Raw genomic sequence first — 14,973 nt, forward strand, 5'->3', positions numbered from 1 at the left:
TCAGGCAAGTTAACTAATATCTGGTTATGGGACCAAACGGCCCTTCAAAAAGAGGAAAAACCCACACTGCAGAAAGGTAAAAGATACATCCAGTTTCATATAACTAGAACGGGGTCCCCAATGCCCGCAGGACACTATGCTGCTGAAATGCCGCCGCCGGGCACAGCCACCTGAGAATGGCCCGCTGAAATGCCTTCGAGAAGCGTTGCCATTTCTCGGCGGTGAGGCTTCTTTCCGCTGCCACTTCTCGGCGGCATTTCGGAGGCGGGGTGTTTGCTATTCTCAACAGACTGTGGCGGGTGCCAATGTGCTATTCCCACAGAAAGGTTAGAGACCACTGAACTAGAAATTCCAGAGCAAGTTAAAGGTGATGACTCAGAATCAAAACAAGATATTCTCCCATTACATTCTCTTCTGACTCATTGAAACCTGCTTCACTCATTACTATTGAGTGGTATCATTTACAAAACTTCTAGCATCATCATAACTGGAAAAAATCCCAGCCTCTCCATCTCCAAACAATCCCATCTCAATAGGAAAAATCCTAGAAGAGGCTTTGCCAATAGCTGGAAACTGAGATTTGAACTCCAAATTATTATACTGCAGTTGAGATTAATTCAAATTCCCCTTCCAGATATTTGACACTTTCATCTCAGGCCCTAAATTACTATGGTTTAGGATCAAATCCAAGTGTTATTCCCACGCAGAGGGCTGATAACACTGAATCATAAGACAACAGTGAGAGGTGGAGGTGTAGAAAGTGGAAAACTAATTCTACATAAATTCTGGATCAAAGAAAGAAACACTGCTGGAGTAATCCCTGCAACTCACCACTTCTTTTTCAGGTGTCACAGAGGTTGAAAAAACTTTTATTTTCCTATCCCTAATCCTGCTCCTTCTCTTTGTTATCTTTATATATATTTAAAATGGTATAAAAACATTCAGCAGAACCCAGTGCAATGTGAAAACAACTGGGAATGAGACAATCTGTCCATAGCGAGGGAATGTGGTAACCAACAATTGCTTTGCAGTGGGAGGAAAAGTATAAATGTGATGCTCCGAATTTGTTTACACTAGGAAAAATGATGGATGTTATCTCAGGTCTTCACAAAATTTGATAGTCCATTTATAGTGGCCACGGTAATTTATTTTTTTTAATTGGAAAAAACCTTGTTTTTACATCAAGATTGCTAATTGAAGCTAGGTAAATCCTAGTGGAATCAAGGCTCAAGTACATTAAACCTCTGGAGTTGTTTGAGAGACACACTTCCATGACATAGAACAAAGCAGTTGATCATAAAGACTCTGGGATTCTCCCTAAGGGAGGATGTGCTACAGAAGGGAAAAGCAGACAACTCATCTAGGGGAACTGAAATATCACAGGGACACACATGACACCTTAAATTTCACTATGTGGGAATTAGCAAAAGGAAAACAATCTTTTCTAGACAGGGTTTGTATGGTCTCTAACTCCCTTGCAGCATCTCTAATGATAAATAAAGGCTGAGTTCGGATATAAGAACTTGTCATATTCATAAAATTCATAGGGTCACTCTCTTGTGTGGATCCTCTGATGTCTAATAAGTTTTGAGCTCTGAGCAAAGGTTTTCCCGCACTCACAACATGCATAGGGTTTCTCCCCTGTGTGGATTCTTTGATGTTGAATAAGGGCTGAGCTCTGAGCAAAGGTTTTCCTGCACTCACAGCATTCATAGGGTTTCTCCCCTGTGTGAATTCTCTGATGTTGAATAAGAGCTGAGCTCCAAGAGAAAGTTTTCCCACATTCACAGCATCGATAGGGTTTCTCTTTGGTGTGGATTCTCTGGTGGCTAATAAGGGTTGAGCTATCAGTGAAGGTTTTCCCACACTCACAGCATTCATAGGGTTTTTCCCCTGTGTGGATTCTCTGATGGCTAATAAGGTTTGAACTACCAGTGAAGGTTTTCCCACATTCACAGCATTCATAGGGTTTCTCCCCTGTGTGGATCCTCTGATGTCTAATAAGCTGTGAGCTCTGAGCGAAGGTTTGCCCGCATTCACAGCATTCATAGGGTTTCTCCCCTGTGTGGATTCTCTGATGCTGAATAAGGTGTAAGCTCCGAGAGAAGGATTTCCCACAGTCACAGCATTCATAGGGTTTCTCCCCTGTGTGGATTCTCTGATGACTAATAAGGGTTGAGTGATCAGTGAAGGATTTTCGACACTCACAGCATTCATAGGGTTTCTCTCCTGTGTGGATTCTCTGATGTGTAGTAAGGTTTGAGCTCTGAGCGAAGGTTTTCCCACAGTCACAGCATTCATAGGGTTTATCCCCTGTGTGGCTTCTCTGATGGATAATAAGGTGTGCTCGCTTACTGAACTTTTTCCCACACTCAATGCATGTGTTATTTCTTTCTCCCATGAGGATAATCTGCTGGGCCATGGTTTTCTTGTTGTGTTTCTGAGTTCCCTGATAATTAACAGATTGACCAGCTTTCTGTGTTGGCTGGTTTCCCTGCTGCTTCTCTGGCCTGTACTGATTCTCACAGGCTTTTTCCTGCTCACTGCTCCTGGACACACTCCCTTTGCATCTTTGCAGTAACACCCCATGTGGTTCCACTTCCTCATCATCTTCCTGCTGAGGATCCTGCACCATGGTCTCATTCACCATCCCATCACCTGGTGGTACAGAGAAAGAAAAACCCTCAGAAACCAGAATGGAAAAGGGGACAACAAACCAAAAGAAGAGCTGGAGATGGGAAAAAATCAGGGACTGAATTTCCCCAAACTCTTCCCTAAATGGGAGAGAGTAGGGGATCAATTCTGCATCCAGCTCCCATCCAAACACTCAGGGAGAAGGAAGTTCAGGGAGGGAGCTACTGCCATGAGTTAGTCAGGGTGGGTAGAAGCCATGAGCAATATTTGCCCTGAGCATAGGACACCTGCTGGGGACAATCTTGAATTCAGACAGCTCACAGGTCTTTGTTGGGAATCCCAGCTGTTTCCTTCAGGAACTGACAGTATTTGAATTGGTTTAATGATCACTCACCTGTACAGCAACCTCTCAGAATCTCGCTTTCCTCTGCGATCTGGGGAAAACGGCTCTTCCCTTTGCTCCTTCTGGGAGGTGACATCAGGTTTGGAAACTGGAAACCCTGATCAAGTGAGACAAGTGAGATAAGGTAAATTCATGGGACATTTTGTCACACAACAAAAACTTCTGTTATTTTAACCCCAACCCATTTTAAAAGCAGTAAAATCATGGGGCCAGCTCCCAATGTTCTCAAAGGTGCAGACACTCTTCTTATGAGGGGTTCAACTGTGCCCAGGCCTACTGGGAACACACAGCCAGACAGTCACGATCAAAGAGCACCTAACTCCATGTCACAGAAAGGGAAGACTCCAGGCAGAGGGTAAATCCCCCTGGAACTGCTTTTTTCTGACAGAGAGAAGCCCAGAGAGAGTGCAGGAGGAGGAAAGGCACAAGGCCTGACAGCTGAGGGGAGACAGAGAGACAAAGAAGGGCACAGAGAGGGAGCTAGCCCTGCCAATCACTAGGACCTCCACGCACCATTCTCTAAACTAATCTTGCCCTTCGTTGCCTCCTGGGACCCAAGGAACAGCCACTCCTTGTGTTCTCCTCTCCTCCCATTACGCACAGCCCTCCTTGTTATCAGTACTCCCAAATTCTCTGCTCCCCAACCATTTTCACCCCATAATCCCACTGTCTTGATTGTTCCATGGTCCTGATTCCCAAGAGCTCCTGCCAAAAATGTGTACCATTTCTCCCTCCTGTTGCTAGCACCCCTTTTTCCTGGAGCACCCGCTACCCAGCACCCATGCTCCCATTACTCTAATCAGCAGCAACCCTTCCAGATCCTTGAGTTCCATTTCTTCCAGCCCTCCACAGCATCCTAATTCCCTACAGCAGCTGTTCCATGGCATCTCCACCATTACCCGCTCCAGCACTCCTGGCTCACAGGAGCTCTTTGCCCAAAACCTTCCTCTCCCCACTTTCTGACACACACACACACACACACACACACACCACTAACCACAACCTCCCCATTATTATCATTTATGATTTCTATTATCATAATACCTAGTAGTGCAAATCATGGACCAGGATCTTCTGGACATTCTACAAACACAGAACAAAAAACTCTTTGCCCCAAAATATGAGAATCTAAGAACAAGACAAGAGAAGGATGGATACAAACAGACATGGGTTTGACAGCGATGACAATTTTCTGCAATATCCTGGACCATCATTACTGAATTAACTCAAACCTTATTGAATTAAGTTTTCAGTATCCTAGCAGTTTATTGTATTAAAAATAAGAGTGTGTATGTATTACTGTAGGATGGTCTGTAACATCTCTGGGGAGGGGACTTGGCTAACAAAAGTCCAAGAAAGTGTTATGAGTTTCAAAGGACTCTTTGAAACAATGTGCTAGACAAAGTTAAGTGGGATAGATTCCTAGGAAATACACAGTGGGAGGAGAAGGCAATGTCTCACCTCCACACCAAACCTATGGAAGCTGCACCCTGAGGAGAAACCATTGCCTGCTGATCACCTGTTACATGAACATAAGTTCTACTCCTGGGAGCATTCTGTGCCAAAAAATTAAAAATTCTGCTCACAATATTTTAGAATTCTTTATATTTTATTTGTCAAAATAACACATTATAATCACACCAGTTTCAATTATTTTGGTAATTTATTTCAAAATACCTGTCAGCAAGTATTTCTGTATCAATACAGAGCACAAAAAAGATTAAGGAAATGTTTTTTGACAAAAAGATTCATTACTGGGGATATTAATATAAAACTGAGTAATAATTCATTTAAACTACAATACAGAACTGTATTTCCAGCACGCCCAAAAGTAGTGCAAAGGCTTGTGCGAGTCAGGGGTAACGGAGGAGAGGATGGAAGTAATTGCTGGGAAGGGGGCTGGATGTTAATCTGGAGGGTTTTTGGGGGTGGGTGGGAGAAGTATAGAACAGTTGTTGATGGGGAGGGTTGTTAGGGAGCCTCCCCAATGCAGGACTCCGGCTGACCCCTAGCCTCTCTCTCTCTCATTCACCCAGGCACATCTGCCTCTGTCCCCATGTGTGTCTGCACCCCCACTCAGCCACCCTCTCCCACACAGCCACCCTCTCCTTTACCCTAGGTGTCCCTGCACTCCCTCCCTCTTCCCCATATAGCCCCACTCAGCAACCCCATCCTCCCATCCCCATGTGTCCCTACACCCCCATTCAGCTACCCCTTCTCCTCCATTCCTATATGTCCCTGCAACCCCTCTGCCCTGTCCCCATGTGTCCCTAAACCCCTTCTCCCATTGAGACCCCACACCAATCTGTCCCTCCCCACTAGCTCTTCTGAACCTCAGTCTGACCACCCAGCAGCCCCATGTGCCCATGCTGTCCATCCCCTCATAGCCAGTGCCTCCTGACCTGGTCCCATGGTTAGGGCAGCGTAAGGAAACCAGCCTCTTCTCTTCCTTATCTGCAGCAGGAGCCGGTCGTGCCTGAGAGCAGCTGCTCTCTGTTCTGGCACCACAACAGACCCAGGTGGGCAAAAGGTACAACTGCAGCACATCTCTGGCAGAATGCATTTTCTGCAGAGAAAAAAAATTCTGCACAGCACATGAATTCTGCGCGTCTGCAGAATTCACCCAAGAGTAAAGTTTAGAGGCCCGAACTGGATAAAAGACTGATTCTTAGATGCATGGGTATGCTTGTTCTGAGCTAAGAATTATTAGCTTGCGACCACAGAAAAAAACGAACCTCTTGGTGGGGTTTGAAGTCTGTTCACCTGCCTCAGCTGGAGTGATCTCTGGTAAACTTATTAGCATGCATATAGGTTCTATAATTCTTTTTAAAATATTCGTTCTGTAATCTTTTAACTTGAGAATCATTGTTTGCTGGGAAATGGCTGTGTGGTAAGTTAAGCAAGGGCAGTTACACTGTTCATAGCCTCTGAGGAAGAAAGGCAAAGCAGGCCTGCTGAGGGGATCTGCCTTGCTGGGGAATTCACAGGATAGGCAGGGAGCTGTGCAGCCTGGATATACATCTCTCCCTCCTGACTGCTGGGGGTTGCTACCCAATAGAGGTGCCAGCTGGGCAGCCTGAGAGGACAGCCTTGCTGGACCATAGAGGGGGAATACAGGTCCAATGAATACAGGACCTGAATAGTGACGGGGGAGCACAAGGAAACAATAAGACAGAATTTGTCACCCTGATAAACAGTGGTCTCAGCTCAACAGCAGCCTAACCATTGTCATATGTTTGAAGGCTTCATGGAACAGGGGAGTTGTACGGAGGGATGGGAAGGATGATAACGAGATAGGTCTGGGGATGCTTATGGGGAGTTCCTCCAAAAAGCAAGAAGCAGCATGAAGAAAGCACAGAACCTTAGAAATGTCAGGCTGGAAGGGAGCTCAAGAAGTCATCTAGTCCAGACCCATGTACTATGACAGGACCCAGTAAACCTAGACCATCCCTCACAAACATTTATTTGTCCAATCTGTTTTTTAAAATTTTCAATTATGGGGAATTCACAAGCTTCCTTGGAAGCCTATTCCAGAGCATAACTATCCTTATAAGTAGACAGTTTTTCTTAATATCTAACATAAATCCTCTTTGCTGCAATGTAAGCTCATTAAAGGACCTGACAGAAGAGACCTCTGAGTCATTAGAGATAATCATTGAAGGTGTCTTCAAGTAAGGAAGGCCTTATGAAAATCAGCAAGTTCCTTAAGTATTCTTGGATGTAAGAGAATCCTAAGCCATTGAAGATTATCTTTGAGGACTCATGAAGGATGGGAGATATCCCAGAGAACTGGAAAAGGGCAGATATAGTTACTAATTATAAAAAGGGAACAAGGACAGCCTAGGGAATTATAGACCAGTCAGCTTAATTTTTGGTAACCAGAAAGATGATGGCGCAAATAATCAAACAAATTGTATGTGCGTGAAGAAAATAAGGTGAGAAGCAACTGTCAACATACATTTGTCAAGGATAAATCATGTCAAACCAACCTAGTTTTCTGTGAAAGGGTAACAAGCCTTGTGGATGGGGAGAGCAGTAAATATGATATATTTTGACTTTTGGTACTCTCTCATATGACCGTCTCATATGCAAATTAGGGAAATATAGCCTAGACGAACCTACAATAAGGTGGATGTACAACTGATTGGAAAACCTTTATCAGAGCATAATAGTGAACGGTACACAGTCAAGGTGGAAGGACATATTGAGTGGGGTCCCCCAGGGATCTGTCCTTGGTCCAGTTCTAGTCAATGTGTTTATAAATGGCAGAGAGAGTATACTTATAAAGTTTGCAGACAACACCAAGCTGGAAGGGGCTGCAAGAGCTTTGGAGGACAACATTTGAATTCAAAATGAGCCTGATAAACTGGAAAAATGTCCTGAAATAAATAGCATGAAAGGCAATGAGGATATATGTAAAGTACTACACATAGAAAGGAATAATCAACTGCACAAATACAAAATGGGAAAGGAGTGCCTAACGATGAGTACCGCAGAAAAGGATCTGGGGATTGTATTGGATTACCAACTAAAACAGACTCAACAATTTAATGCTGTTGTGAAAAACTAAAACTTCGTTATGGCATTTATAAGCAGGACTGCTATAAGCAAGACATGAGAAGTCATTCTTTCACTCTACTCAGGATTGGTAAGAGCTCAGCTGGAATATTGTATCCAGTTCTGGGCAAACACACACTTTGGGAAAGATGTGGGCATACTGGATAAAGTCCAGAGAAGAGAAAATTAAAAAATGATTAATGGTCCGGAAAACATGACCTGAAACACTGGGAAAATCGGGTTTTTATATTCTGGAGAAGAGAAAAAGGGGGACATGATAATAGTCTGCAAATACATAAAAGATTTTTATATAGAGGAGGGTGCTTAACTGTTCTCCATATCCTCTTGGGACCGGACAAGGAGTAATGGGCTTGAATTGCACAAAGGGAGATTTAGGTTAGAGAGTAATAAGAATTTCCTAACTATAAGGGTAGTTAAGCACTGGGGAAAAAAATTACCTAGGGTGGTTGAATCATAGAATCATAGAATATCAGGGTTGGAAGGGACCTCAGGAGGTCATCTAGTCCAACCCCCTGCTCAAAGCAGGACCAATCCCCAATTAAATCATCCCAGCCAGGGCTTTGTCAAGCCTGACCTTAAAAACTTCTAAGGAAGGAGATTCTACCACCTCCCTAGGTAACGCATTCCAGTGTTTCACCACCCTCCTAGTGAAAAAGTTTTTCCTAATATCCAACCTAAACCTCCCCCACTGCAACTTGAGACCATTACTCCCTGTCCTGTCCTCTTCTACCACTGAGAATAATCTAGAACCATCCTCTCTGGAACCATCTCTCAGGTAGTTGAAAGCAGCTATCAAATCCCCCCTCATTCTTCTCTTCTGCAGCTTAAACAATCCCAGTTCCCTCAGCCTCTCCTCATAAGTCATGTGTTCCAGACCCCTAATCATTTTTGTTCCCCTTCGCTGGACTCTCTCCAATTTATCCACATCCTTCTTGTAGTGTGGGGCCCAAAACTGGACACAGTACTCCAGATGAGGCCTCACCGATGAGGCCTTGAATAGAGGGGAATGATCACGTCCCTCGATCTGCTTGCTATGCCCCTACTTATACATCCCAAAATGCCATTGGCCTTCTTGGCAACAAGGGCACACTGCTGACTCATATCCAGTTTCTCGTCCACTGTCACCCCTAGGTCCTTTTCTGCAGAACTGCTGCCTAGCCACTCGGTCCCTAGTCTGTAGCGGTGCATTGGGTTCTTCCGTCCTAAGTGCAGGACCCTGCACTTATCCTTATTGAACCTCATCAGATTTCTTTTGGCCCAATCCTCCAATTTGTCTAGGTCCCTCTGTATCCTATCTCTGCCCTCCAGCGTATCTACCACTCCTCCTAGTTTAGTGTCATCTGCAAACTTGCTGAGAGTGCAATCCACACCATCCTCCAGATCATTTATGAAGATATTGAATAAAACCGGCCCCAGGACCGACCCTTGGGGCACTCCACTTGACACCGGCTGCCAACTAGACATGGAGCCATTGATCACTACCCGTTGAGCCCGACAATCTAGCCAACTTTCTACCCACCTTATAATGCATTCATCCAGCCCATACTTCTTTAACTTCCTGGCAAGAATACTGTGGGAGACTGTGTCAAAAGCTTTGCTAAAGTCAAGAAACAATACATCCACTGCTTTCCCTTCATCCACAGAATCAGTAATCTCATCATAGAAGGCGATTAGATTAGTCAGGCATGACCTTCCCTTGGTGAATCCATGCTGACTGTTCCTGATCACTTTCCTCTCGTGTAAGTGCTTCAGGATTGATTCTTTGAGGACCTGCTCCATGATTTTTCCGGGGACTGAGGTGAGGCTGACTGACCTGTAGTTCCCAGGATCCTCCTTCTTCCCTTTTTTAAAGATTGGCACTACATTAGCCTTTTTCCAGTCATCTGGGACTTCCCCCGTTCGCCACGAGTTTTCAAAGATAATGACCAATGGCTCTGCAATCACAGCCGCCAATTCCTTTAGCACTCTCGGATGCAACTCGTCCGGCCCCATGGACTTGTGCACATCCAGATTTTCTAAATAGTCCCTAACCACCTCTTTCTCCACTGAGGGCTGGCCATCTACTCCCCATCCTGTGATGCCCAGCGCAGCAGTCTGGGAGCTGACCTTGTTCGTGAAGACAGAGGCAAAAAAAGCATTGAGTACATTAGCTTTTTCCACATCCTCTGTCACTAGGTTGCCTCCCTCATTCAGTAAGGGGCCCACACTTTCCTTGGCTTTCTTCCTGTTGCCAACATACCTGAAGAAACCCTTCTTGTTACTCTTGACATCTCTTGCTAGCTGCAGCTCCAGGTGCGATTTGGCCCTCCTGATTTCATTCCTACATGCCCGAGCAATATTTTTATACTCTTCCCTGGTCATATGTCCAACCTTCCACTTCTTGTAAGCTTCTTTTTTATGTTTAAGATCTGCTAGGATTTCACCGTTAAGCCAAGCTGGTCGCCTGCCATATTTACTATTCTTTCGACTCATCGGGATGGTTTGTCCCTGTAACCTCAACAGGGATTCCCTGAAATACAGCCAACTCTCCTGGACTCCTTTCCCCCTCATGTTATTCTCCCAGGGGATCCTACCCATCCGTTCCCTGAAGGAGTCGAAGTCTAAGTCCAGGGTCCGTATCCTGCTGCTTACCTTTCTTCCCTGTGTCAGGATCCTGAACTCAACCATCTCATGGTCACTGCCTCCCAGATTCCCATCCACTTTTGCTTCCCCCACTAATTCTTCCCAGTTTGTGAGCAGCAGGTCAAGAAAAGCTCCCCCCCAGTTGGCTCCTCTAGCACTTGCACCAGGAAATTGTCCCCTACGCTTTCCAAAAACTTCCTGGATTGTCTATGCACCGCTGTATTGCTCTCCCAGCAGATATCAGGAAAATTAAAGTCACCCATGAGAACCAGGGCGTGCAATCTAGTAGCTTCTGCGAGTTGCCGGAAGAAAGCCTCATCCACCTCATCCCCCTGATCCGGTGGTCTATAGCAGACTCCCACCACTACATCACTCTTGTTGCTCACACTTCTAAACTTAATCCAGAGACACTCAGGTTTTTCTGCAGTTTCGTACCGGAGCTCTGAGCAGTCATACTGCTCCCTTACATACAGTGCTACTCCCCCACCTTTTCTGCCCTGCCTGTCCTTCCTGAACAGTTTATAACCATCCATGACAGTACTCCAGTCATGTGAGTTATCCCACCAAGTCTCTGTTATTCCAATCACGTCATAATTCCTTGACATCACCAGGAACTCCAGTTCTCCCTGCTTGTTTCCAAGGCTTTGTGCATTCGTCTACAAGCACTTGAGATAACCTGCTGATCGCCCCTCATTCTCAGTATGAGGTTGTGGAATCTCCATAGAATCATAGAATATTAGGGTTGGAAGAGACCGCAGGAGGTCATCTAGTCCAATCCCCTACTTAAAGTAGGACCAACAACACCATCATTGGAGCTTTTTAAGAACAGGTTGAAAAAACACTGTCGGGGATAATTTACAGAATACTTAGTCCTTCCTCAGCACAGGGAAATGTACTAGATGATCTGAGGTCTCTTCCAGTCCTACATTTCTATGATTACTTATTCTCCTATCTTTAGTGGATATGGAGAACAATTCATCACTGTACTCTTAAGAACTGCCCTTAATATATGAAGACTCTTTTCAGGTTCCCCATTAGTCTTCTTTTTTCAAGACTAAACAAGCCAGTTGCAGCTAAAGCACATTGTTGACTCATTCCATTCGTGATCAACTATAACCTCCAGATCCTTTTCAGCAGTACTGCCACTTAGCCAGTTATTCCCTATTTTGTAGTCGTGCATTTGATTTTTCCTTCCCAAGTGAAGTACTTTGCACTTGCATTTACTGAATTTAATCTTGTTTATTCAGACCAATCCTCCAATTTGTAAAGGTCATTTTGAATTCTAATCCTGGCCACCAGAACACTTGCAACCTTGCCAGCTTGATGTCATCTGCAAATTTTAGAAGCATACTCTTAACTCAATTATATAAGTCATTAATGAAAACATTGAATAGTACTGGACCCAGAACGTATCATCTAACCTTCCAAACTTGACAGTGAACATTGGTAACTATTCTTTCAGGACAGTCTTTCAAAACATTGTGACTCTACCTACACTGTTCTCTATTTATTTTTTTAGCACATCATGTGGGACTATGTCAAAAGCCTTATTAAAATAAAGATGTGTCACATCTACTGCTTCCCCCCCATCCACTAGGCCAGTAACCCATTCAAAGACTGAAGTTAGGTTGGCTTGGCATGATTTCTTCTTGACAAATCCATGTTGGCTATAACTTATGACACTATTATTCTCTAGATGCTATCAAATTGATTTTTTTAATAATTTGTTTCAGAATCCTTCCAGGTATTGAAGTAAGGGTGGACTAGTCACAAAGTCCTTTTTGTTCCTGTTTTTAAAGACAGGTACTAAGTTTTCCTCCTCCGGGAGTACTTAGAGATAATTGCTAACCATTCCCAGATTGCTTCAGCAAGTTTCTTAAGTATCCTAAGATGAATTTCATCACGTCTGATAAGTTGAATGTATTCACGTCATCTAAATATTCTTTAACCTGTTCTTTCCCTATTTTGGCTTGTCTTCCTTCCTCTTCATTGTTAATATTCATTGTGTTAAGTATCTGCTCACCATTTACCTTTTTAGTAAAGACAGAAGCAAAACAGGCATGAAATACCTAAGCTTTCTTGATGTCGTTATTAGTTTTTCTTCCCTGCTAAGCAGAGGAGCTACACCTTCCTCCGTCTTTCTCTAGCTCAGTGGTTCTCAAACTTTTGTACTGGTGACCCCTTTCACATAGCAAGCCTCTGAGAGCGACCCCGCCTTACAAATTAAAAACACTTTTTAATATATTTAACACCATTATAAATGCTGGAGGCAACGTGGGGTTTAGGGTGAAGGATGACAGCTCGCAACCCCCCTGTAATAACTTCGTGACCACCCTAAAGGGTCCCGACCCCAGTTTGAGAACCCCTGCTCTAGCTCCTAATGTATTTATAAAACCTTTTCTTATTGCCTTTTCTATCCCTTGCTAGTTCCTTACCCTTTCTGATTTGTCCCTACATGGTTGTGCCCTCCTCCTATACTCCTCCCCACAATTTGTCCATGTTTCTATTTTTTGTAGGGTTCCATTTTGATATTCAGGTCATTAAAGCACTCCTGTGGTGCTATCTTGGCCTCTTACTATTCTCCCTTTCTTTCCTTCTATAACGAGGCTGGTTCTGGTGGGACCCAACTGAGAGTGCCAATTCAGGACAAATTGCTTAAAGCAGGGCAGTTACAGCCCAAGGCTGGGGTTTCTATGCACACCAAGGCAAACCAAACCAGCCAAACAGAGAAGACTTTGGTTTTATCCCACTGGCTAACCACAAGTCACACAAGCAATTCCCTTACACACTCCAGTTTCCCAGTATCACCACCAGTGCCCCTCGTTATGGGGACAAATGGTTATGAAAATCAATACCCCAGTAAAAGAAAAAAGGTTCTCTTGATCCCAAAGGACCAAGCCCCAGACCCAGGTCAATATACAAATCAGATCTTACCCACAAATCACGCTGTTGCCAATCCTTTAGAATCTAAAATCTAAAAGTTTATTCATAAAAGGAAAGAAATATAGATGAGAGCTAGAATTGGTTAAATGGAATCAATTACACACAGTAATGGCAAAGTTCTTGGTTCCGGCTTGCAGGAGTGATAGAATAAACTGCAGGTTCAAATCAAGTCTCTGGAGTATATCCACAGCTGGGATGGGTCGTTCAGTCCTTTTGTTCAAAGCTTCAGTGTAGCAAAGTTCTTCCAGAAGCAGATTGAAGACAAGATGGAGAAGCTGCAGCAGCTTTTTATACTCTCTTGCCAGGTAGTCTGTCTGTCTTTGTTCCAAAGACAAGCTGCCCATCACATGACCTGGAAAAACCTCAGAGTTCTGTCCATAGGCATGTCCCTGCATACCTTGCTGAGACCCAAGGCATGTCTGCCTTCTCTCAATGGGTCAGTTGTATAGCTGATGGTCCTTAACGGGCCATCAAGCAGGCTAGGCAGAGCTGACACCAATTTATCTGGGGTGTCCCCCAGAAGCATAGCACAGGTTTGAACTACAGACAGTATAGAGCCAATATTCATAACTTCAACTACAAAAATGATACACACATATAGACAGCATAATCATAATCAGCAAACCATCACCTTGTCTTAGACACCTCATTTGACCCCCTTTATATAAGATTTGGTGCCACTACAGGACTTTGGTTGCAACAATGATCTATACGGTCCTAGATTATGTCAATAACAACACACCTTCATATCAGGTTAGTTTGCAGTTATGCCTTGTTTCCTTGACAAACTGTCAGCTCTCCTGTACTCATTTTTCCCTTAGATTTTCTTCCCATATGACTGTAGTTACCAGTTCTCTTAGTTTGTTGAAGTCTGAAGTCCTTATTCTGCTGCTCTCACTTCTTTCTTTCCTCAGAATCACAAAAATTTATCATTTCATGTTCACTTTCACCCAATTGCCTTCCACCTTCAGATTCGCTGCCAATTCCTTCATCTTGGCCATAAACAAATCTGAAATGGCTATCCTCCTGGTTACTTCTGCCATTTTTTGGAATAAAAAGGTTGTCCCCAAATCACTCCAAGAACTTATTGGACATTTTGTGTTTTGCTGTATTACTTGTCCAACAGATGTTGGGGTAGTTAAAATCAGGCATGGCTACTAGGTCTTGTCTTTTGATAGTTCTTTTATTTGCTCTAGAAATACCTTGTCCACATTCTCTTCCTGATATCATGATCTATAGCAGACTCTGACCAGGAGCTCACCCCTATTTTTTTCTCCTGTTATCTTTATCTAATGAACTTCATCTGGTCTGCCTCCCACTTTGTTCTGGACCTGAGAACAAGAATATATATAATTTTTGATCTATAATGCAACATCTCCTCCCTTTTTACCCTGCTTGTCCTGCCTGAACAAGCTAGACTCCTCTATACCAATATTCCAGTTATGAGACTTGTTCAACCAAGTCTCTGTGATGCTAATTAAGTCATAATTTAGGTTATGTATTAATTCTTCCAGCTCTTCCTCCTCCTTCCCCATACTCCTTGCATTTGTGTACAGATAACCAAGATGTTGAGCAGATTTCCCCATTGATTTTCCTCTTGTTGCTCCTTTGACTTTACTGTAATTTTCCTGTCCATGAAAAGGCTTGTCTGAAAACTTAGCATGATGGGCTGATCAAAAGTGGGATGAGAATGAGAGGTGACTGTGGCATTATCAGATTAAAATATGACCAAAATCATTGTTGCCTCCACTGTTATATCATTGCAACAAATCTTATAAAAAGTATGTCAAGTA

At 43.7% G+C, this 14,973-nt stretch overlaps 1 protein-coding gene across 1 annotated transcript in view; it reads right to left on the reverse strand.

Moving 5' to 3' along the window:
- Nucleotides 1–1,033: 1,033 nt before the first annotated feature.
- The window catches only part of LOC141976044 (uncharacterized), a 41,351-nt gene continuing 27,411 nt past the window's right edge, over nucleotides 1,034–14,973 (reverse strand). The window contains exons 3-4 of the mRNA XM_074936827.1: nucleotides 3,029–3,134; nucleotides 1,034–2,658 (exon numbers count right to left, since the gene is read on the reverse strand). Coding sequence (XP_074792928.1) covers nucleotides 1,550–2,658; nucleotides 3,029–3,113 — 1,194 coding nt within the window. The 5' untranslated portion in view covers nucleotides 3,114–3,134 and the 3' untranslated portion in view covers nucleotides 1,034–1,549. The remainder of the gene's footprint in view (nucleotides 2,659–3,028; nucleotides 3,135–14,973) is intronic.

This window comes from Natator depressus, chromosome 22, assembly GCF_965152275.1.
Source record: "Natator depressus isolate rNatDep1 chromosome 22, rNatDep2.hap1, whole genome shotgun sequence".
In the NCBI taxonomy this organism is placed as follows: domain Eukaryota; kingdom Metazoa; phylum Chordata; order Testudines; family Cheloniidae; genus Natator; species Natator depressus.